The sequence below is a fragment of the Diuraphis noxia genome, unplaced genomic scaffold, assembly GCF_037042655.1.
Source record: "Diuraphis noxia isolate RWA-SAM2 unplaced genomic scaffold, SU_Dnox_SAM2 contig0007, whole genome shotgun sequence".
NCBI classification, from domain to species: Eukaryota; Metazoa; Arthropoda; class Insecta; order Hemiptera; family Aphididae; genus Diuraphis; species Diuraphis noxia.
The window spans coordinates 1,317,414-1,344,572 of record NW_028301717.1 but is presented as its reverse complement, the minus strand read 5'-3'; the positions used below and the strand labels follow the sequence as shown (position 1 = coordinate 1,344,572).

Genomic DNA, 27,159 nt, shown 5'->3' with positions numbered 1-27,159 from the left:
GTAAGTACAGTAACATATATATATACAGACATATGACATCCTTGGCCGGTATTCACAACTATTTCATAATATAATATACATATGAATGATATGTTATTATGTTATTATTGTTATTATTATTATTATTATTATTAATATTAGCATCACTATTATATTTTTGTGATACTATTATGCGTGGCAGCCCGAGGCGTGCCGCATAATAGGCTACGGTACATAAGGAAAATTATTAAATATTATTATTACATTATCATTTATCATCATTAACCCTATGACGTGGTCGGCCGCCCTTGGTATAGCCGTTACATTGTATTCTTATTATGATATTGTCTATTAGGTGTGATGTGTCAAGTTAGATATTTCATTTTATATTACATTTACTATTTTATTTCCCAAACAAAGTTTTTATGCCGTAAGTCTTTTCTTTGTTTTAATTTAACTTAACTCTTATTCACTAATCAATATAATTGTCATTAAAAAATAACCTGCGGTGTTTTATTATTTTATAAAAATCCAGAGTAGGTACTCTGACTTCGGTCTCTGGCTCTGGTTAGCGACCTCACCGATTGGACCGGTTGTCACATAACACTCCATGAAACCTGGTATTATATATTATGCGAGATGTTGTAACCTAATATACCATATAAAATAATGCATGTTTGAGAAATGAAAATTTTATTAATTTATTATTATTAGGGCTGGGATTTCGATACACTTTGCATTGTTTTCCAAAGCTTACTGTGCGATGCTCATCTGGGCACAAATTTGTTTTATGTACTTATGAATAAGAATAAGAAAGTTTATTTTGCATTTTTGGGGATTTTTAGTTTTTAGGTAATTTTCTTAATTTTTTAGGGCATTTTAGAGTTTTTGAAAATCAAGTATGAATTGAAATTTTATTTTAAGATTTTTACACCAACATGACTTTTATATGAATATTTATAACAGATTATAAGTAGGTAGGTTAGGTACTCGCGTAATTCGTATTATATTATCGGACAAGGTTTGAGTAACCACTATACCCGCATTTCCTGTTAAATAATCTTAAATCGGTAAAATCGACGTCCGATGATATCGTTCGACGTTCAGTACGAGTTTTGTCGTCGTAAACACCGTTTTATTATTCTAGTTAATTTTTTTAAGGGCGTTTTATAGGGCTTTTTAGGGCATTATTTAGAGTTTTTAGGTCATGAAAGCATTTTTCAGGAAATTTTTTTGGGGGTTATTACGGCATTAAAATCCCAGCCCTAATTATTATGTTCGTGGCTCGACCAGAAATTGAAGTCTGCACACGTATGTAACCACATATTTGTTTATTTCTATACTTGCAATTGATTCACGTAAGGAAATAAGTTTCTTATTACAATTTACAATTCACCAAAGGTGGATAGCTCATCTCGGTTTCATTTATTTCATACAGCTTGTACTATATTGTATATTGTATATTTTTATCATAATATATTGTTATTAACTTTTTAGTCAATATAAAGTTACAGTATACTTAGAAAATTTACTTAAAAAAGCATAGAATAAACCGAAAAAAGAGTAATACCTATACAAAGTAGGTGAAAATCTAAAGAATTTACGGTTCTTTGTTTTTAATTACAATAAAATAAGAAAATCGTTTGTTCAGAGATCGTTATTTAAGTGTAGGTAAATGAAAAATATTTAATTTCATCGAAATTTCAATCATCAGAATAAAAAAATCAAATTATTTGAGGAATTGCGGCAATTACGCTTAGTTTTTTCCTATTACTTTTGTAAGACAAAATTAAATTGAGTTTTGTAGGAAGTTTTCTAATTTTAAACATTAATATTTAACATTGTATGACATTTATATCACAAAATAGTTTGCAATTGTTGGTGATTTTAACGAGTTTCGTGAAAATTTGAACTTTATACGCTTGTAAAAAAGTAATATGATTTATGATTATATTATATTTTCAAAATATTTAAATTGGAATATCAACAGTTTATAAGGAAGAGCCTACTGTATTACATTTTTAAGATTTTAACCTAATAACAAAAATATTATCTTATCTAGTACAAGTACCTATACTGCAGTTGTGCAGTATACAGTATACACAAAAATAGAAAAAAAAAACTATTAAAAGTTGACAATTATCATCCCTGTGAGCAAAATGATTAGTTCTCAGCGATGGTCGTTTTAACTCTAAATCGTAACCTCGCAATTAGACTTCTATAGTATATTAATGATACATTTTAAAATAATTATTAATGAAGTTGAATATAAGAGACTTAATAATTATGTAACCTATAGGAATCCCCAAAATTTATCTCGTATATGTGTACAAATTATATTTATTTAAAATTTAACTTCTCTATGTAGTTAATATTATGCGCTAAATGAAAGTTTGATAATTTTAAATTGTATAGTTATAGAGAGGTTTAATTATTCGATGTTAATTTCTTAACATATGAATAATATCACATAACCATAAGCTATAATAGGTTTCAAAATGAATCTCGTATACTAGTTAAGCGAAGTAACATTTAGAATACAACGTCTCCATGTAGTTTCAAGTATTATAATTTATTTTCCTTGGTATTTTCAAATTATATAAATATAATTTCAATTAATATTGATTTTCAAACTTCTTCTAGTCACGTGTACTGGACATGTATCACACATCATGGTACAATAATTACATCCGAACATTTTGCGTGGTATTTATATTCATATATAGTTTATTAATACATTTATAACGATATTTTATAAATGAGCGGGTTTAAACTTGAAGTATTTATTTTTATATATATTTTATTTATTGATTAATCATTTATCATTACCGCTGTGGTGTTGTTTACAGTTATTCACTGATTCTGTCTTTTTGGCAATGACAAATATAGCACCATATGATCTATAAAATTATAAAATTATTTCATGTCTATAAATTCTATTTTGAATACTTGGTGATCATTTAAAGTCAGCTTTTCATTATTGAATTACAACAAAAAACAAAATCGATTTTGTTCGAAACGAGTTTTGCGTAGATATTTTCAATTTTCAATAATATCTTTTTTTTGTACTTCACGGTTTATTAAAAAGTACTTTGATATTTTTTGTTTGACTCAAAATTTACAAACTAGATCCAAATCTACTAACCTAATAGAAAACTTAGAAAACCACAGTTACAAAAAAAATAAAAAAAATGAACACGCATCGTTGTAAATTTAATACTTTCATATTTTCGCTCAGAATGTAAAATATAGGTTATTTACCGATATCAGAGTTTCAGAGAGACGAGAAGAAATTGTATTGATTTTACAATTCAATTTTTTTTATTAAGTAGTAAAATGTCTTTAAAACTCAAAAGTATAATGTATCATAATATTAATATATTATTATGCATACGTTTGGGAATTAGACGTGTAATAATATGAAACTAAAAGAGAATGGAAATCGGATTACATTGTCAGTCATCGACCTGTGATATTATTTTGAAAGCACGAAAACCATTAATTGTAAGTAGTTTAAATTAATGGGTATGATGAACTGATTTATTAAATATAGAAATAAGGACCAATTATTATTATTTAAACAGTAATATTATAATTTGTTGCAATTTAAAATTGTAATTTGATTAGCGGTGTTGTGCATTATCTAGATAAAAAAAATTACCTTTTATCTTATCTAGATAAATAAAATAGTTATCTGAAAAAAATTATCTAGATAATTTTTTTTGCTATTTTTATTCGATTTTATTTTCAAGTTATAATAATTGTAAATATTTACACGTCGAATAATTCGTAGTATTTATTTTATTAATTTGAATTTATGCAATATACCCATATAAATATAATATAATACTATTGATTATAAATGTATAAATACCAAGTACCTAATGGCTAATAGTATTTGTGATCAATAATAATACAGAAATATTAATATAGACATCAATACAATTAAACATAGTTGGTTTCTGGAAACCATAGACCTATTAAATAATTAGTGGCTCGTTAATAGGTCTATTCTGGAAACGTATTGTATTATTGGCGACTTTTTACTATGTATAGCAACGAGTCACTGGCCTAAACGTTCAAATGTTTCATAAATAACGATATTTTATTATAAACTTGGATTATCATATTATGATTAAAGTAATAAATAATAATAAAACCTACCACTGACTACTGAGAATAGCAAACAAACGACAGTAATTTCTAATCAGTGAAAATGGACAGTACCTATGTTTTCAAATATTATTTAGTTATATTTATAAAATATTATTAGCCTAAGTGTTGTTTGCATCCTAAATGTACTTAGAAAATATTAGAGAAAAGTGCAAATAATAAAAAAAAGAGAACAAACTTTATATTATTTTATTTATAACGAGATTTCCATTTTACAAATGCAAGGTTTAAATTGTGTAAGTTTTTTTCAATTATCTGTTTTTTATCTTGATAAATGTGGTTATCTTTTATCTATTATCTAGATAAATATTTAAAGTATTATCTATTATCTTATCTAGATAAATATTCAATGGATTATCTGTTAGGTATCTTATCTAGATAATTTTTTGGTTATCTTTGCACAACACTGTTGATTAGTAAGGTTTTAGTAGCCGTAATTAAAAATACAAACCGAAATTAATAAAATTTAAAGATGTCTAATCGAAAAATTATTATGGTATCTATTACATAATAAATATAGGTAAATAATTAGGAAATACATATTTTTTTTTTTATCAAAGTTTTCAAGACTTTTTGCAACTTATTATAAAATTACTTAAATTAGTACTAAATATATTACATTTAATTAATTTATGTGTGGTAAAAATGAATAATTCATTCAGATGAATATAACATTATTGAATTGTTTAAATTGATTTGAATTTAACAATACGCTACAGTAGTCTTAAATTTAATTTCTAGTTTAAATTAATTCCGAAACTTATATTTTTCATGTAAATGAAAAATAAAAAAACGCAGAGCTCAATAAAAATTATTTAACATTGTTCATGAAAGTATTTAAAATATTTTTATGCATTTTTATTAAAAAAGCCATTCAATTATTTTTGATGGGAATTAACAAATAATTTTATTTTAATATTTTTTTACAATTAATATTATTACTATATTTTGTTTTGTACATGATCACTTTTTTAGTAAAAGAAAGTCACTAGATGAGAATTTTTTTAGCTGTCAGTTTAGATTTTTAGTGATGGTGGTGGAGGAAACGAGTTTTAATAGTGTTTTGACGATTTTGCGGTATCTTGTGAAAATTATTATTTGTTATGTATATACCATAATGGATCGGAGACAAGTGGACCGAAATTCATGCATTGGGGCGTGCTGAGGTTCAAGGGTTCCTACTTGTATTTCATATGCTCAGACGGGTCTTATTATGACTTTTTAGATTGTTACTTCGCAGTGGGTTGGAAATTTATATTGTATTCTTATCTTACCGGATAAAGCAGGCTGAGAATGGAATTGGTTGATATTTGTTTAGATTTAAGGCGATAAGTGCAAGTCAGGCGCTTGTCAAAAGTTAAGCCTAGATATTTTATCTACTTAAGATACGGTAAGGATTATGTTTTTGATCAAAACATTGATCAATGTTTTGAAATCAAATTGGGGAATTGGTTTTGTTAGTCTTAATTTTCTAACGGTTGGATCATAATTATACCATCATGTCAAGATATCTTATTAATAAGATAAAATTATATTGCTTGTTAAAAAATATTGGGAAAATTAGCCGCAAACATTTTTTTATTTTCTAAATGTTTAGGGATTATAATATATAGGTATATTATTATACGGTGAAAACCAAATAATTTCAGAAATTAAATGGAGCTTTCGCTTATTTTATTAAATGCTTAGGATTTGTTCACTTGTTTAAAAATAAATAGTCCATAAAAATGTATTTAAAGTTGTGTTATATTTAATAACTGTAATCTGAAATTGGTGTTATTATGATCAGTGTTTTTAGTTACTTTAAATTATTAAAAATATAAAATACGCTTAAGTATAAGCAACCCGATATTTTTTCATATTATAATAATTGAAGGCTCAAAACTGAAATTAAAATATCGGTATTTTAATCGGAACGATTTGAAAATATTCGAACTGAAACCTTACATGAAACTTTTCTCGATTTAAGATTTTTTTTGAAAAACATCACATTTGAAATCCGAAACAATCATAAAAGGTTCTAAAGCTGACTTCAAAAAAATATTTTTATACATTAACCCTTTGTAGACCAACATTAAATGGTGATAGAAATTTGATTTTTTTTTTGCACCTTTATAAATTATTATTTTTTTGATGAATTTAGAAATTAAGAAATTTAAAATTGGAGGTTTTTTAATATTTTTTTAAGGAGTGGGACAAATAAGTCCCATTGGTCATTTAAGGACTATACTTAAAAGTCCCTATGGTCAGTTACGACACTACTATTTTCTTATTCCCTATGATAAATAAGTAATAATAATAAGTAATTAGTTAAAATTTAATTAATTAATTAATTAAAAATATAATGACCATTTAAATATGTATATAATTCATGTTTCAAATTAACAACAATATAAACTTAAAAAAAATAGTTATAGTATCAAAAACTAAATGGTCAATTTTTTTATATAGCAGACTAATATTAAGAACATTGAGTGGTTACTATGTTTAATATTATAAATGTTCAATTCATAATTTATCATATAATAAGACTTTTATTAAAAATATATAAACATAATAGTAATGTACAAAAAAAAAAAATAATAATTATAATTTTAAAAATGAACACATTATTTTGAATGATATTCATTAAAACATGGTTTCTTTTCATTTAAACATAAAAAAACATTACAAGTAGAACATTTAGTATATGGTTTAGATTCTATATTATTTTTGCTGCACACTTCACATCTACCTCTTGTTTTACTAAATTGTAACCAGTGGGCCCCTAAGTTCCCTAACCTCACATCTGAAGTTGTTGAAAACAACTGTTTGCCCCTTCTTGGTTGTAGACATGGTCTACCTTTTGAAGTCCCTGGAGATATATCCGTTGTTCTTTTTAGGCCACATTTACCTTGTGTTATTAGTCCTTGGGCAACTGCTCTTCGAAACTGAAGAACGGTTAATTTTGATTCACTAAGCTTGTTATTAATAACAAATGAATTGACAAATATAATATCAATAACACCCCAAAACAATCTATGCCACCATTTTTTTGATTTTCTATTGATATTATATAGAGCTCGTAATTGATCTGCTTTGTCTACTCCCCCCATGTATTTATTATAATCATTAACTACAGTAGGACATTTTATAGTTTTTTTTGTTCCATCACGTTCAGTTCGCAATACACTACTTTCTTCAACACCATGGAAATTAGATGCCAAGTGTACAATTCTATTATCCTTCCACTTATAAACAGTAATACCTAAACGAGAGGTCTTAAAATCATACATGCCCCTTTCTAAAGTTTTATCATGAGCTAGAAGTGGAATACCCTTTCTATTTGATCGTATGGTACCACATGCAAAGGTGTTTTCTAGCTTTAATTTTTCTAATAAATGTATAGATGTAAAATAATTATCAAAAAATACCTTCATTCCTTTATTCCAATAAGGCTTTGTTAGGTTTAGAACTACTCTCTCACCCAAACCAAAATCCACAAAGTCATCAATTACTTCCTCTTTCCCTTGATAAACAGAGAACTTACTTATATATCCATGTTGATCAGCCAAACACCATATCTTATAACCTCTTTTTATTGGCTTCATTGGATTGTATTGCTTTATTGAGCTACGTCCTTTGAATAAAACCATTGACTCATCCACACTCACTTCTCTAGTCACTTTATATAATTCCATGAATCTAATATTGATAGAATCGAGGAGTGGTCTTAGTTTAAAAAGTTTATCCTTATTATCAGAAGTCTTAGCATTATTGTTATTAATATGCAAAAAACACAAAATATCATCAAACCGCTTTCGACTCATAGCATCAGAAATTATTTTTACACCTAAATCATTACTTGTTGACCAATAATCTTTCCAGGATGGTAATCTATTATATCCCATTACAAAATTAATACCAATAAAAGCTTTCAATTCTTCAATTCTTAAATTCAAAGTTTTCCCTCGTTGAGTGGCATACAAATTAGACTGTGCACAGATATTTTCCAAAATAGGGCCACACACTTGAAGAAATACATCAGTTGGACTTGCACAGTTGACAAAAAATCCATGAATTGGTCCTATATAACAATTTCAATAACAATTTTATTTTTATATTAAACATACTAAGTACCTATAATGTACCATAAACAATTAAATTAAATTATGAATAAACAAGTAATATTAAAAATACCTTCAAAATCATTATAGTCTGGAATATTGACATGGTGATCTAATTTTTTTTTCCAGCCCATGTCACTATCAGGACGATTTTTCTTTTTATTATTTCTTTTTTTTTTCTTACTACATTGAGTATCTGTCTCTTCAGAACTGTCATCAACATGATCATCAAGCACATCTTCAAACATAGGATTATGCATTGGCACAGCATTAGATGGCCCTGCAATATTTTCAGTCTCTTCGGCAAATTCTATTGGAAGATCTATACAAAATATAATATTATTATATTTATTTATTATAATAGTAAACGGGATAGGCCCTTGACATTTATATGACATTAATAATTAATAATATAATACACTATTACATACATAATATTTAACAGATAATAATATAAAATAATATATATAATATATTATATTATATATTTATATTTATAAAATAATGCAAAAACAAAATATTATAATTATATTATATACATTTTTTTTATTGATTACATACCCATTATATTTATTTCTGAGGTTTGTATATTCGTGCTTGAATCTAAAAAGTCTAAATAATTGTTTTCTTCGATCAAATCATCGTCACTTATGTCTTCGAGATCAGTTAGACCACCATCATCGCCAGGAATTTCAATTAATATATCTTCGATCTCACGATCGTTTAATTTTGTAAATTTATTCATTTCACCAATTAAATAAATTAAAAAAATTAACGAGTAAATAATAATTAATAAATGAACAAACAACACTCAAGAGCGAAAAAAATAGCATGCGTATAAACAATATACTTGGCGCGCGAGTGCTTGACCGAGAATATTCGTCAAAACTATAAAAATGTCGCAATAGACCATAGGGACTTCAAAGTCCGTTGTGATTATTGTCAATAAACACATATTTATACACAATAATAATGATATTCAATGGTACGTTCTGTTTCTCGGGATTATAACGAAAAGAATAATAATAAAACCCATTGCTTATCTATACTGGTTCGCGCTGTGGCTATTTATATAAATATCGATATTTATTTTATGGGCTAAACTATATTTATTTTGTTATGTGATGTATTTAACGCTATCTATTGATTTCACAGAAAATTTTCGGGAACATTATTGATTAAAAATGGAATGACTTATAAGTCACTATGGTCAGATAGTACTTAATTTATTTTACCTATGTTTAAATGGACAAAATACACAGCGGACTCAAAAGTCCCGTTGGTCGGCAAAGGGTTAAATTAATTTTATTTACTTTTACATCTAAAAGATGCCTATCACATTATTAATATTATACACATATCAAATACTACTTTCATTGATGTTATTGGTGTTAACAGTTTATTGATATTTACCTAAATATTTATTACAGTGGTTAATTCAAGATTTTGTATCGTGGAGGAGGGTCGAGGGAGTATGAATTATACAGAGCTCGCACTTAATCGAGGGTGGACTGGGCGGCCTTTAAAGTGCGACCATTTCATGAAATTAATTATATAATATGCAGAAAATACGCTGTTATCTCCCCTCCCTCCATAGTAAGTACACTATTGATCATGATGGCTATTATTATAAATAAGCTAATATGTCTACAATTTTAAAATACAGCGTTAGAATAATAATACATTTTAATTATTTTGGGCTATTGTGTAGTTAACAAGAGCCAATAATATGAAAAACTCTCGGATAAGAGTGTTTAATATCGTGAAGACGTGTATATAAACTGAAGCGTGATTTGCTTGGTTACATTTAAGTCAATATTAAACATAATATAAATAACAGTTGTTTACTTAACAGGAGGGTAAAATATTATATGCGTCAACATTTCTAATTTAAATATTTAAACGTGAAAAGTACGACGTGAAATAACGGCTTGGAATAAAGTACAGCGTGAGGGATGAAATTGAAAATAAATGAAATAAAGACATTTTTGGACTTATTAAAAATACGTGTGCACTAGAGTGAAGACATTTTCTGAAAATTAAACATAAAATCGTGTTGATATTAAACGTTGATCAGTGGCGTTTTTGGGATCTTTTTTAATAGAAACGGATTTACACAAGTCTCAGTAATCGGAAATGCAAATTACATCAAGACGACAAAAGAGATGAATAATAATAATAATAATAATAATTCATATTCAATAAGATGTCCGGTTAGATATTTTTACGAACTACACACTCAATATTTGTGTCGATCACATCTATAGTATAATTTTTAATAATATTCACACTATTATTATATTCAACTTGCCACATCCAGGAGTTAGGTCTACAATAATTTATTTAATCATTTATAAGTTTATGGTTAAACCAAAGATTACTGAACCAAAAGGGATTGTTTGGTATTTATTTGTTTATTTTTGTAACTTTCTTAAAAATAGTTGAGAAATTGAAAAATTAAGTTTAAATATTTAAATATTTAAAATGGCCCATCATACAACTTTTTGATCTTTTGCTGCCAAGAAGTTAAGTCACCCAGTACAAACTTATATTTTCAATTATGATATGTTTAGAAATAACGCTGTTTACTAATTGCTTGAAGCTTTTACTTTTACTTATTTATAACACATTTGCATTAATTAAGTATCAACATTTTTTTTATTTATACCTATCTATTTAGGCATGATAATAAACAATCAAAGTTAAATAATTGATATTGATTAAGTATGAGTATAAACTACTTACGTTTAAAATTAGTAGAAAAAAATCGATAGTATACAAAATTGCTGTCGGTGGATTGAATTCAACCTGTAATAATAATTAAAACATCAGAAATTCAGTATAATAAATGTATTATTACTTGTACTAAAATGAGATGTATATAATTTTAATTTATCTAAATGTCGTTTAAATGATAGTTAAAAAGTAAAAACCTTTGTTGTTGAAGCCTTTTATAATAATAATAATAATAATAATAATAATAATAATAATAAATTATAATAATATTAATTAATGGTTTTTACTTAATGTATAATATAACGAGGTTTAAATGCTCTAAAGGTGTACGTGATGATGAATTTTTCATATATTTTTCATAATCACGAGCTATCTGTAGAAGATTTCTATTTTTATCATCTAATCAAATATATAAACAGTTACTAAGCATTTTTTCTTTCAACAATACATTGATTCGAATTATGATTTTTGGAATTTTTTAAATAAACGAAAATACCATATTATTTTTAAATTTTGGAAGCTTTTTTTATAATTCTAAGAAGTGTCCTAGCTGTAGTAACACAAATATGCGTTTTTTAAAAGTAAGGTTTATAAATTATATAGTGGATAATAATTTTGAAAATTTTGATGTACTAAATAAAAACAAAAAAATGTTCTTTAATTTAAAAGTGTTTAAGTGGACCTATGATGGTCCATGAAAATGGTTTTAAAAATTATAAAATATATGTAACGTTGAAGCTTGTGTTTATTATAGGTTAGGTTAGATTTTAGGGTCATTTATACAAATTATAAGTATTGATTGATTAATATTAATTACCAAAACTTTAAAATTACCATACCTAGCTCCCATTTATTCTAAACACGTCATGGAACTATTATCATTAGTCGAGCCCAGTACCTACATAAAGTTAAATAACCCAAAACTAATCGTTAACATTTTGATTTTGATACTTCAAGTTTCAGAAAAATTATACACTACATAATTGATAGTTCTAGAAAAGGGGGATTCTCATATAGAAAATATAAGTTTTAAAAAAAATTTCAAGAATTTGAAAATATGGTCTCTTATATTCAAAAATTCAAAAACCAGACTTAAATTATATAAAAAAATCAAATTGTTTAATAAATTGTTTGACGTAGGAAAATGTGGGCGATCATTCTCAGTGATTCACCCTGCATAACATTATAAAATCAAGTCGTCGAGCGCGTTCACACCTGTCACCTGTCACGGCTATGTTATATTGAATATGACGTGTGAGTTGTGGCCGAATGATGTGCTGTATTGAATTTTAATACGAGGTTGTACCTATGGTTTTCAAAAAAAAAAATCAGATCGAATCAAATGACAACCATTCGAAATATGTACTGATAACATTATAGTCTTGAACATCACATGGAATGGCATTTTATAAACAATATCGTATAAATATTTATACATATAATAATATAACATAGCTATAGTAGGTATTGTGTTATTGCAGTATTAAGTTTGAAATTAAATCGAGCCAAGTTAAATACTAAAAAAATTAACGGTTAACAAAAAAACAAACGATCTTACCGATTTTAAGTAATTGTTTTAAAGTACTCTGTTGTTAATATATCCCCGTTGAAGCCACCACCTCATTTGGAAAATTTATTTGAAATGTTGAACTATATTTTCACTAAAAATAATTCAAGGGAAATAATTATATAGAATCATGTTGGTCTATATCATTCTTGTCGGGGAGATAAAATTTAGCCCTCAGATTATTATGAAATAAAAACACATGCATTTAAATTCTGCCACGATTTCTTATTTGATAGACTGGTTACTTGGATGTTTTGGAATTGTCAAATTGATACCATTAGAACTATAATGTACCGACATAATGTACAAATGGCTAGTTTTTTTTAGTTACACTCACACTTGAATTGATTACTGATGTCGGCCACTGGCCACAGCACCATGGAGTGCTTGACGTCATCCGTATATTTCAAATCAATCTCAATTTCATCATAAGCTGTCATAAGTGTTGCAGTTGTTAATCCTTCTCCGGTAACACAACTAACACGAAGAAATTTCAAAAACTCTTCACTCATTATCATCTATGTTATACTGAAATAACTAGCGTAATTTCTGTAGTTTTATAAAGTTTACTATATAATATGTTCATATATTTTAAATTCTGAGCGGAGCGATGAATGTATTGATTTTACAATGTTATGGGTGGTTTTTTTGTGTGTGTGTCTATGTACACGATAAGTTGTAGAAATAATTTCTCGTGTACCAATATTCTTACTTTAAATGTTATTCAAAAACGAATAACCGTAGAAACTTGAAATTCACACGATATGTTAAATTTATTAATTCCTGTACTTGATAAAATATTTTAAAAAATTTTTAATTATTTTTAGACTTTTGAAATTTTCCGTTATTTTAGTTTTTTATTCTATAAATGTCAATAAGATTTTATCCGTTGGGTCAAAAGACTTGAAATTTAATAAAAGGTTCCCCATAAGTTTATAGAATAGCAGTTGGAAAACATTAAAAATACATAGGCACGTTTTTTTAATACCAATTAAAGTTCAGATTTTTACAAAATGTATTTAATTGAAAATTTACAAATTCTTCAGTTGTTAAAAATGTATAAAACGTTTAAATTTTATAGCTAAGATTTAAAACAAGGTTCCACGTAGATAGATAATGCTGTTGCAAAAAAAAATCTAAAACTATTCAAACACAGTTTTTTTTGTAGTTATTTTAAGTTCAAATTTGGATAAAATTACATATTAAACAATCAAGAATAACAATTTTAGTTATAGTTGCAATTTGTTGGATTGTTGGGTACATAATGAATCTGATTTGATTAATTTGGAATTTGTTTTATAGTTATAGGTATATCTCCATTTTTTTTTTTTTTTAAATTATAACATTATAATTAATATATATTATAACATATCCTAGACTGACAAACCGTCTCCACTCAGAATCGTTTTACGTATACAATGATATTATCATACCATGGAATTCAAATTTAGTACTATTCATTACAGTAACCCACTAGTAATCTACTGTACAGCAGAGCGACATTCACTTATCAGCTTTTTTCAAAATTATTATACATAGATAACAAAAATTTAGGAGGTTCAAAACTGGTTTCTTTAATAATTTTTACTTATTCATTTTCATTTTGATTAAAAAGCACATAAAACATATTGGAAATCACGTAGAGCAAATTGATCGATATCATTTTGTCGATCAACTTACTTAATTGCAATTAATAATTCACCCAGTGAAAATTTAAAAGTATTATCTTTTTTCAAAATGCCAGCACATTTATTTAAGGGACAAGCTACGATACAATAAAATATAATATGTACCTATGAAAATAAGAAACTGTCAACTTGAACATCGAGGGCGCAATAATTAGAATAAAAATTAAACCGAGCTAAAATATTAAGCTTGAGGAGCGGAAGGACTACGCCCACGTCTTTTATCGAGTCGCATAAAACAATATAATATTCAACACCAATATAAGAGAGAAGAGGGTTGTTTATAATTAATTAATTTGAAACATACCTTTCTGTCATTACAAAAAAAAAAAAAAAACAAATGAATTATATTTTTAATACCTCGTGTTCGCGTGGATAAACATGATATAAGATTGATGATATAAAAAATGAAACAAAACAATAATATTAAATCAATTTTTTATTACATAATTGTTCATGTACTATGATGTATATTGATTGTAGAAAGGCTTGTCAATACTAAATTAATTTATCTATTATGATAATAATATTGTGGTAAAAACTAGTGTAAATTTAACTAGATAGCATCAATAAAAACTTATAAATATGACCAATATCAATTAATTTATTATTAATAACATGTGTTAAATAGTTAATAATAGTTCTAAAAGACAAATAAATATAGTTTTAAATTAATAAAATATTTGTAAAAAAAATTCGAAAATGTAATATTTTATTAGTTGTATATACGTATCAAATTAGTTTAAATAATAAGTATTTTTTTTGAAAATATTTTATTTATTCACGTAAGATGTTGCGTCCCAGAAACCTTACGGGATAAGATTAAAAACAACAACCCGTCTTATAAATTATACATGTACAAAGCAATTATATATGATGCGCGTATACAAAAAAAAACCCTCCTAAAAGACCGTTAATGTCAGTAAAAAAAAAACTACACAACGAAAAAGATTCAATTTTGAGAAACGTTGTATTTTCCGTATAATTTATCATAGTCAAAGGATTCTTATAATCGATTTGGAAAAAACAACCACCGAAACTTTTGATTGAAACACAATTACGTGCCAAATGAACCTTTCTGAATGGATGTAAATTAATGTCTAAAAGTTAAAGTTGTTTTAAAGGGTCGACAAAACACGTAACCTATCGAACATTTCTAGGAGCGAGCGTGCCTTTAGTCTAGTCTCCACGATATGGGCGGAATAATGTTGAACCAGACGTGATTAATAATTAATAGTTTGTTCGACCACTATACAAGTCCTCCAGCCTCCGTAACCAATACTTTAAACTTCCTATCCCACGTTCAATTAAATATACTGGCTGCGGTCGATTAAAATTGCAAGCCATATACTACCTATAAGTGTATATATTATATAAAACTTGAATAACACAATACTCGTCGAGATTAAAACGCTTACAACGAAGAAACATATAATGTACAAAATACCCATTACTTATACGACTTAATATCCGGAGTAATCACATTACATGCTGATAAAATAGTTTTGAAAATACTGTTCTCGATTGTAATACTACAGGAATTGGTTAGTGTTCAGAAATATATTCTAAAAGTTTTACTCAAACATAATATATGATATACATACATATATTATATAAATAGCAAACAAAAATGTCGTTTAAATATCAAAAAATAACCGACTGCGTTTGAGCAGTTCATTGAAAATTTCTCAAAACACAGTATTTTATTACAAATTATAAGGTAGTCGTGTAATTAAACATTAAATTCACTAAACATTAAATTTTAAAATATGCCTTAAACAGCTTTCTAAATTCTTGTGTGCCAAAATTTTTAATGTATACCCGCGGAACTAAAAGTCTGCGCACTCTGATGGTTAAAATTTTCAATAATTGTATATAACTCGTGTTAAGTATAATTATTTTGAAATAAAAAGTATTTACGACACTTAGGTGAACTCTTCAAACAATTTGGAGAACATTAAATCATGAATTCATGTCTTGAACGTAATTTAATCGAATGCCACTACTGAATTGAAAATATGTTGTCCTGTTTTTTATTCATAATATCAAGTGTCTATAAAATTACAGTGCATATTTTGTTTGCTCTTGTAATAAGCTACCTGTTGTACTGAAAATAATGATCGCTTCAAGTCATCCACATAAATCAAATACTATACAAAATATCTGGGCACTACGTCGATAATATCGATTATGTCCATGAAAAATCTACGAATTGATAAAATAAAAAATTATAATTTAAGCAAGATTTAATCATTTATTGTTCGTTTTCAATATAATATATCATACCTATCATTTTGTACGTGTAGATTTAATGAAACTGCCAATGTTAATTAGTTTAAGCTTCGTATTGCGTGCGTACAAACGTGATAGGTATAGTTTGTCTTCTACACAATGAAATCGTGACAGCAACTACGTGAAATTGATTAAAAATTCGGTTTTATTTATGTTGCATAAGTGTGCTGTTTTGTAAGAATGTAATGCGATATTATAATAATTATGAATTAGGTCGTAAAATAAATATAATTACATTTTAAAACTAATTAATGAAATCTCAAACCGACGCCACCTGAGAAATAAATCTATTACACATTTAGGACAGTAATTTGCAGTTAGAAGAGGAAATTATATTCTTATATGGTATGCTATATGTCCTAGAGAATATGCGAAACATATTATTGAAAATGGTTATTTCTCAATGAAGAGAAACGCTTAAAAGTAAAAAACTAACTTCATAAAACTTCAGAATCCAGATACACAATAATATTATATTAAGTATGGAATGTAAAAAAAAATGTACAGCTAAAAATCGGAGTTATGTTTGATGAACATAAGACATTAAATTACAATATTATAATTTAATTTAATCATAATAATTGTGAAAGTGGGTGTTATATAGATAAAAATCACTTAACATACTTCAATGGAGTATAATATCGACATTTTCAACTGACAAAACATAATAGTTAATAATATTCGAACGAAATATTAAAAAATTCATCTATGCATAAATATTCCTTTCAACATTCACAGGAAATTTGAATAAATTGTATTTATTTTTGATTTAAATGCAAGAATTACTACTGCACACTTCTCCAGTGCAGTCGTAATAGTCACACACGAAATGTGCTCTCTGCTTTGATGGTCGTACCGATAATTCTCAAAAGGGCGGTCAATTTACAGTCATGGTATAATAATTATAGGTCCTTGATGTAAAATGTATTCAAAGCAGAGTACTAGGTACTAAGTACTTAATATTCAAGTGGTAGTCATATAATGTCATACATAAAATTGAAGAGTAGGTACATCAAAATACATTCGTAGACTCGAAGTCCTGAACTTTGGTTACCGTTCAGGAAAGCATGACGACAACAGTTTAATGATTTAAGTTTCTCTTATTGTGTTTAGAGCCGCGTTATAATAATGTGATAAACGATTTACCGTTAAAAAAAACTTTCTACTTATAGTTTTCAAGAGTACCTCTCCGAGTATGTTTTTCTTTTAATATGAAGTTAAATGACGTAATAAAAGAACAATGAGGAAACGGTATATTTGATAAATTACTAATGAACCAACTGCACGGTTGTGTTCCAACATGAAAACTGTCCAGATACCTACCCATATTTAGAAACTCGAATAATTCGTATTTTCTTCTTCTTGGTATAACCTAGCCTAACCTATATTACTAATATATATTCGTGCAGTTACATAATTAATTAGATGTATTATGTATATAAGTATGCTCATTAATTTTATTACATTACTTTGTCCATTAGTTCATTTTTATTACATTTTCAATTTCTTTTATTTATATTATATTATAATATGTGTGCACTTATGTGCCTAATTATATATTATTATTATTACTGAAATCGCGAACTAGCATTATTATCATACGTAATAATAATATACCAACATAATATTTATTATTCAACGGTGATATTCGTAGTTTATTTATTCTTGCGAGGTTTGCATTTATTATGTTTATTATGTAAGTATTATCGTTGTCTATGTTTGAAGCTTTATTTTGTTATCAGTAATCACTCCCCAACTCGACTAATTTAATTAATAAAACGATATACTCCAGTATGGAAATTAAGTAATATCTCAATATTTTGGCTTTGATCATTTTGATTACACAAAAAAATACATCATCATGAATAATTGCAGAGTACGCGAGTGAAATTAAATAATTGCGCTCAAATGTATATGGACTAGCTGTTCTAACTATTATTTAATTTAATAAATTAGAGAACAACTGAAACTACGACCATGAGAACAGCCTATCCAGGAATCCTTTAATGCAATTAATTTTATTATGAAGATTTAGTTCATCTTAACGAGTTTAAAGTGTAATGACATTATAAAAGAAGAGAAGTAGTTCGCAAAAATATAACTCACAGAAAAGTCAATTTTGGATCATATTATTCATTTTAATAGGTTTGGCGTTAACTCGACACCGGTGGTATATAATGACCACATACTTTATAGAGTACCTACATTATTTGTCTGAATACGCGTATTTGCCCTTTTAGAACACATACGAAACCATACAGAACATTTATAGTGTTGAGTAAAATTCACAAAAAAATAAAAAATAAAAATAATAAATAATCATTGTGCGTTTTCACTAAGCACGTAGTGAATTTATTATGATGATATTTAACTGAGAGTAGTAGTTATATAATTAAGAATATTAAGATATTATGTAAGTAGATTGAACAAATGGGTTGATTATAAACGTCATGTTGACTTGATAGACATCTTATGTTAATCGGATTATGGAGGGAACACATTTATCGCCGACCGATGTCAAGAGTCAAGACTACATTTATTTACAATTTAAACTTGACGAAGCTGAAGAGATTGCCAAATTAATTTAATAGATACACTCATGTTTCAATCAATTTTAATTGGTCAATAGAGTCGCAATGATGACTTAAACCAGCTTTTGAAAAATGCACCGCGATAAACTGAGGAGCGGTCGAAGTCAGTGCGTAGAGTCAAAAGTGCTATCAGATGACATATATATCTCAAAGTTAATAAATAATATGCTAATAAATTGGGTACAGAACTACGAATTAATACCCGAGTCCCAAAGGCATTTGAGAGAGTCATTGTCTAAGGTTCATGCGATTCATGCAAAATAGACCGTATCAAGATGTGATTCACTTGCATATTTTCCTGGTTTGCTAATTAATTGTATGCATATGACTACGGTTTACTGAATAACCGTTGCATTATACGTTTTAAGTATATATTATAAACTTGGCTTTAGGTATTGATGTTTTTTTTTATTGTTACAGCATCAACTACAATATACGTTATATACGCTGATAATTAAGGTTTAAGTTAAAATTATAATGTAAATATTAATTAAGTATACATTATAATGTACCAAGAGTGATATTTACAATGATGTAAGATTAAATTAAGCTGTATAGTTCAATATTTTTTATTGAGTTGATGGTTTTTCTACTGTCAGCATAGACGTTTTATTACAATCACATTTAATTATTCATTATAATTTTAATATCGTTCCCACGATAGGAATATTGTTAATTTGCATACCAACTACCAAGTGCGCCATCTCATAAACAAGGCGATATTTAATAATAGGTTTACAAAATGTATATCCTTTAAATTGAGTAATTTGAGTTAATTGAGCTCTTGAGTAATTTTAATGAACTTGATTTAAGAATATTATAATATTTATAAATAATAAATATATTGATTGTTAAGAAGATATAAAAGAATCTTAAATTCTTTAAAACAATAAAAATATTAAATCTGGAATAAGATAATACCAACAATTTTAATATACATACCAACATAACTAATAAATTATACTTTAAAACTTTATTTATTTTTATTCTATTTATATTATTTTCTCGACTTTTAATTAGGTAATAAGTATTATAAAAATGAAAATGTATATAAAAATTTAATGCTAACGGCTTTAAATTTCAAAGTAAAAATTTATAAATTCAAAATCAATAAAAAAAGAATCTTCTTAAATATTTTAAATTTTAATATTAACTTTTAAAATAATTTATTAGTTGAGTCATTTATTGATTAGCCGAATGAATAATGAAAAGAAAGTTTTATATACGTATCAGATAATTCACTGAAAATTGCCCAGTGATTGAAAAATGAGTAAATAAGTGTTTATTATACACGAGGGGGTCAACACAGTTATCAGCTTATAATTCGTAAATTAATAGGTATTTATTCTTAAATCAAAAAAAGTCTGTTATCGTCAACGACATAGTATACGGGCCAAGTAAATAATTTGAGGTATACAGTAAACACTATCATAAACCCAATGCAATTTAATTTGCAATACTTCAATTTTCAATAAATATAATTGAACTAACTTTTACTGCCCATTTTTAATGGAGCATTTTACTATTATTTTTTGAATGTATATTTACCGTATCAAGTCCATATAAATATATTGAATGTGCGACGTCAACAGTAGTTGCTAAGATCATTGCAAATATCCAAGGTACGAACAAAACTCTGAGATCCTGAAACATAATAATCAGAAAATAAAATATTGAATATAGCGTGCATTATTATGCATGATATGTACAGTCAAATAGTATAAGTTGGCTTTTATATTAACATAAGATTTTGCATTTTTTTCACCGACGTGTACAAAAAAAAATAAATACCCTCAAATATATACTCCCTGTATATACCCCTAGCGTGGGCGTCAGATACACCAATTGATTTTTTTAAATTAATATCATAAAACAATGTTTTTAAACCTTAAAAAGGTTGTTCATGTCGATAAACAAAAAATACCTTTTATCCCATTAAAAATACATAGTTCACATAAATATATAGTATATACATAGTGGTAACATAATCATTATACTATATAGGGTACAGTAAGCATTTTACCTATATAGTGCGTACCAACTTACATTAACTCTAGATCTAATAAACATTTATTTTATATAATATTAAATATATCAACCGAATGTAATATTGAATTTTTCACATTTACGTAATATTGTTAATATAATGTTTTCAGAAAATTCTATAAATTATTCTTCGCTTAAAAGATTTTTATACATCTATTCAAATCTGTAGTTATTTAATATTTATATTAATTATATTATATAATACGTGTAGTTCACATATACCTATTTATTTATTCTATTTTAAATAATCATTATGTTACAATTGTTTTATATGACGTTAAATATCATATAAATGGGACATATTTTTTCGTAGTAAACGATATTATTATTACTAAAATTGTCAGTATAGTTTATTAAACATATATATAATATAGCCGAAGTGCTGTTGCTGGACAGTCTCTTCAATTCAAGATTTTCATGTAAAATAAAGGCGGTCCCACACGAATGGTGAACTGGCCAATATTTGTCACTGGTGATATATGACCAACATTGGTCTTTGCTCCTACACGACTGGTGTATATTCACAAGTATATACTGGTGTATATTCAATGCCCAGCGCTGGTATACTTGTCATGGTAATTGTATATTCTCCCACATGGATTGTATGATATGTAAAATTCGCACGGCCAGTCACCATGTAGTGCCATGCCGTGTGGGAGCAAACGCCAAGTTGAATGTAAACATTGGTGGTCCTTTGACTTGTATCAGGTTTACCGACAATCCTCCGGTACGAGCCAGTAACCAACAATTGTACTTGTGAAGCCTCCCATACGACTGGCGTAATGTCACCAGTGACAAATGTTGGCCAAGTACACCAGTCGTGTGGGACCGGCTTAAGAATAGCGTTACATATAAATTGAATGCTGTTGCGTTTGTGTTTGTATTAATTCTATCACTATTGTAATTCAAATATCTATTAAGCTTATTGTACCACGAGTACAGATTGTTAAATGTTCTTAATTCAAAAAAAAAAAAAAAAGGCGGGTAAGTCGTAGATGTCGCTCTGCTGTACAGTAGGTTACAAGTGGGTTACTGTAATGGATGAAATTAAATTTGAATCCAATGATTTATATCATTGTATACGAAAAACGATTCTGAGCGAAGACGGTTTATCTGTCTAGGATATATTATAGATTATTAAAAATTTTCAAATCTTAGGTTTAAAAAGAAACATTTTTAATAATTTCTAGTTTAAAATAATTTGCGAATTTTCGAGATTTTTACATAATAATAGTATGTTGTCAAAATTCAAAATTTGAATGCTTGTAAATAACAATTGTGACTATGTATTTCTTTTATTTTGCAACTGCAATTGTAAAAATATGTTAGGAGCCTTGTATTAAATTTTCAAATCTTAGAATTAAAAAGAAAAACTTTTATGAATTTCTATCTAAGATAATTAGAACATTGCCGTAATTTTTACGTAATTAGTCAAAATTTTAACTTTAAATGCTTACCAATAAAAATTGTGACTATATATTCCTTTTATTTTGCAACTGAAATCGTAAAATTAAGTTAGGAGCCTTGTATTAAATTTTAAAATCTTAGAATTAAAAATAAAATTTTTTATGAATTTCTAGCATAAAATAATTTACGAATTTTCGTGATTTTTACATAATATGTAGTCAAAATTTGAACTTTAAATGCTTATAAATAAAAATTGTGACTATGTATTCCTTTTATTTTGCAACTGCTATTGTAAAAATATTTTAGGAGCCTTGTATTAAATTTTCAAATCTTAGAATTAAAAAGAAAAACTTTTATGAATTTCTATCTAAGATAATTTGAACATTTCAGTAATTTTTACGTCTTTAGTCAAAATTTGAACTTTAAATGCTTATAAATAAAAATTGTGACTATGTATTTCTTTTATTTTTCAACTTCTATTGTAAAAATATGTTAGGAGCCTTGTATTAAATTTTCAAATCTTAGAATTAAAAAGAAAAACTTTTATGAATTTCTATCTAAGATAATTTGAACATTTCAGTAATTTTTACGTCTTTAGTCAAAATTTGAACTTTAAATGCTTATAAATAAAAATTGTGACAATATATTTCTTTTATTTTTCAACTGCTATTGTAACAATGTGTTAGAAGCCTTGTATTAAATTTTCAAATTTTAGATATAAAAGGAAACATTTTTATGAATTTATAGCTTAAATTAAATTGTGTATTTTCGTGATTTTTACATAATATGTCAAAACTCAAAATTTGAATGCTTATAAAAAAAAAAATGTGACTATGTAATTCTTTTATTTTTCAACTACTAATGTAAAAATATGTTAGGAGCCTTGTGTTAAATTTTCAAATCTTAGAATTAAAAAGAACAACATTTATGAATTTCTATCTATGATAATTTGAACATTGCCGTAATTTTTACGTATTTAGTCAAAATTTGAACTTTAAATGCTTATAAAAAAAATACGTGCCTATGTATTTTTAATATTTTTGAACTGCTATTGTTAAAATGTGTTAGAAGCCTTGTATTAAATTTTCAAGCTATTCTACCCTACAAATACATTTTTATCGATATTTATAGAAAAAATAACTAAAAAAGTTGAAAAATTAAAATGTCAGTAAACAGCTCAAAACAAATTTAAATATTTTGAAAATTTTATCAAATATATAAAATACCTATATAAACATTCAGACAAAATTTCAGGTATCTGTGGTCATTTGTTTTAGAGTTGCACCAAAATAAGGAAATCTCTAAAAGTGAAAATCCAATGTTGTAAAAATTTAAATTTAAAATGCTCATAAAAATTTAATTTGAATTTCCAGTGGAATTTTTATTTGTGATAAAGATTGAAAAACTTGTAAGGAATCTTGTATTAAATTTTGAAATCTTAGATTTAAAAAGAAAATTTTTTATGAATTTCTAGCTTAAAATAATTTGTGAATTTTCGTGATTTTTACGTATTTTGTCAAAATTCAAAATTTGAATGCTTATAAAAAAAAATTGTGACTATGAATTTCTTTAATTTTTAACTGCTATTGTAACAATATGTTAAGAGCCTTGTATTAAATTTTCAAGCTTTTCTGCCAAACAAATACATTTTTATCGATTTAATTTAAAAAAAACTAATAATGATCGAAAATTTGAAATGCCTATGAATAGTTCAACTTAAGTCGAAATTTTTTGAAAATTGCATGGTGGATAGAATATACTTATATAAACATTCGGTGAAAATTTCATGTATCTATGGTCATTCGTTTTAAAGTGACATCAAAAACCAAAATCGATTTTGTCGAAAAATGAGTGTGCGTAAATTTTCCCGTTTTTCCCTTAATTTTTAGTTTGTGTTTTTCGATTATTTAGAAAAGTATTAGGATTTTTTTACTTTTGACCCCCCAAAGTACCAACTAGATTCACTTTCTGATCGAACGAGGCACTGAAGTCAAAAATCGAAGCATTTTTACTGCCCCAAAACGTGATGACAGACACAAAAAAAAACACACACACACACATCATGGTAAAATCAATACATTCATCGCTCTGCTCAGAATCTAAAAAAAAATATATATAATATTATACACAAGCGGATGTATCTAATTGCCATTACGAATTGTTATTGAGAGGATTTATACCGATAATTACCAGCAGTGGTAAAAACAAGTGCACGCAAATCAAACAAAATAGTATAAAAAAGTAATTTGAGAGTAAAAAGAGTCGTTACATGTTATAATTGAATCAATATTTAAGAGACGTGACCCCATTATAGCGTTTTTGAAAATAAAGTATTGTTGTGCCTTTTGTACCTAACGAGAAGTAAATTATTTAGAATAATACAATATACGGTTTTCTCTAAAATAATATATTTTTTTTTTGTATAAATGTTTTTAAAAGTTCTCAGTTTTTACTCTAAAAACACATTTTAATGGATTTTCGTTTTTTTTTTTTTGCGTACCTACCTAAACATAATATTTAATTAACATCGTAAGATTTATTTATGTCACCGCTGAGTTCACGAGATGATAGTAAACTATGACATTCGGAATTGTGACTGCGTTAATATCTTGATAAATACACATATTAGGCATATAAATGTTGAAGGTTTGAGTATCGCATACGATTGTTTTATCATACAATTATATGACTTATTTAATAGGGTTTAAAGATAACTTTAAAATTCTATATTTTGAACATCATAATAGATTTTTTCATTGATCCTCCCCCATACAAAAATATATATCAGTCACTGCCTTGAACTACATATAAAGTATAATATACACTTTTTTACATACACAAAAATTACAAAAAAAAATATGTCAAAAATGTAATTATAACTCAATAACTCGACTATATTTATTGACATAGAAAGTTAGTTTGACAATTAAAATACATTAAAAAATTAGAGTAAAAATAATAAATCAAAAAAGGTGGGGTTGGAATTTAGGAAAAAAAGTTGTTATGCGCATGCGCGAAATGAAATGGCAAAAAATAGTTTAATTAGCTTAATAAGCTATAACAAAGTCTTTACTTTTAAGCACCAACAACAAACAGAATTCAAATAAATTTAATATTTTTTAAAGTTATAATGTTTCCAATTTTTGATTATACGCTGTATAATGATTATATCATACTAAAAACTATATTTTATAGCTTTTGATAAAGAGCATACCTATTGTGTTTATAATTATGAACATCTGGCCCATGTACCTAATGTTAAAACAAATTAATATTTTATAACGGCCTAATATCTAATAAATATTATAGTTTACAAAAATATTGATACATAAAAACGCCAATCATTTAACACGTACAATATATTTTATTTTTAAAATTAATTTAAAATTGTTCCGAGTAAATTAATTATTACTGGGTCAGCGGAAGGAAGTTTAATTTAGTTTTATTTTTGACGACCAAATCTAAACGTAAACACTAAACATATAAAACTACGTTTGCCATTTTAATTGAATGCGTTTCTTGATTAGGATTTTTAGATCTGCGTATGTTGTTATGTTTAATTTTTGAGCGTCAGAAGATTTTGCCGCTTTCTTGGCGTATTCATCTGCTTTTACATTCCCTTCTATGTTACTATGTCCGGGAATGCAGATGAGGGATATGTTAGATCCTATGGTTTTTGAATGGGTTATTTGTTGTTGTATAAATTTTGCTATGTCTGTTATGTACTGGTTCAATCAGACTACCAAACTAAGAAAAATAAAAAACTCAATCTTCAATTGGCCTAATTTCCCTCCGAATAAAAGAGACAAGGTAGTTATAAACAGATTATGCATCGGCCACACCCGTCTAACGCATGGATACCTCATAGACAGAGGAGAAAAACCGCAATGCACTACTTGTGGAACTGAACTCTCGGTTAACCATATAATTACCGAATGCCTCCAATACGCAGACGAACATAGAAATTTTGAAATACCCAACACAATAGATGCAGCCCTCGGACCCGACGCAATCAAAACCACACAAATCATCAAATTCCTAATCAAGACAAACTTGTATAGTAAAATTTAAATTTAAAAATGTACTATAAACAATATTGTAACTAATGGCCTTTGCTGCTGATGTTAATAAGATCAATTAAAAAAAAAAAAACTACGTTTTATTTGGAATAAAAATGCAACCATTTCAATGAACAATAAAGAAAACATTTTATTTCTTCACAACATATTGAAGTAGTCACATATAGAAACAATTAATTTTTATTATTTCTGAAATAAAATACTTAAGTATCAAGACTTATCAAGATTTTTAATTAAAAATTTTTCAAGACTGTATAATAATATAATGTCTAAAACGTTCAATTTTGGAAACGAGTTAATGGAATTTCATATAATAAAAAACTCATGAAAAAATGAAGTCATTTAATCATAATAAATTGTAGATATTATATATATATATATAGGGTGATTCTTTTAAGTGGGTACACTAATTATCTCGAAAAGTATTTACTTTTTTCAAAATATTTTTTTACATGGTTTCAAGTTGTTAAAAAACCAACGTTTTTATTAAAAAATTAT

General features: G+C 26.5%; 1 protein-coding gene across 1 annotated transcript in view; it reads right to left on the bottom strand.

Annotated features, from left to right (window-relative positions):
- Positions 1 to 27,159, bottom strand: part of LOC149054365 (uncharacterized) — a 208,630-nt gene that overhangs the window by 23,209 nt on the left and 158,262 nt on the right. The window contains exons 5-6 of the mRNA XM_089230331.1: positions 20,678 to 20,773; positions 11,004 to 11,066 (exon numbers count right to left, since the gene is read on the bottom strand). Of these exons, the coding sequence (XP_089086457.1) occupies positions 11,004 to 11,066; positions 20,678 to 20,773 (159 nt within the window). The remainder of the gene's footprint in view (positions 1 to 11,003; positions 11,067 to 20,677; positions 20,774 to 27,159) is intronic.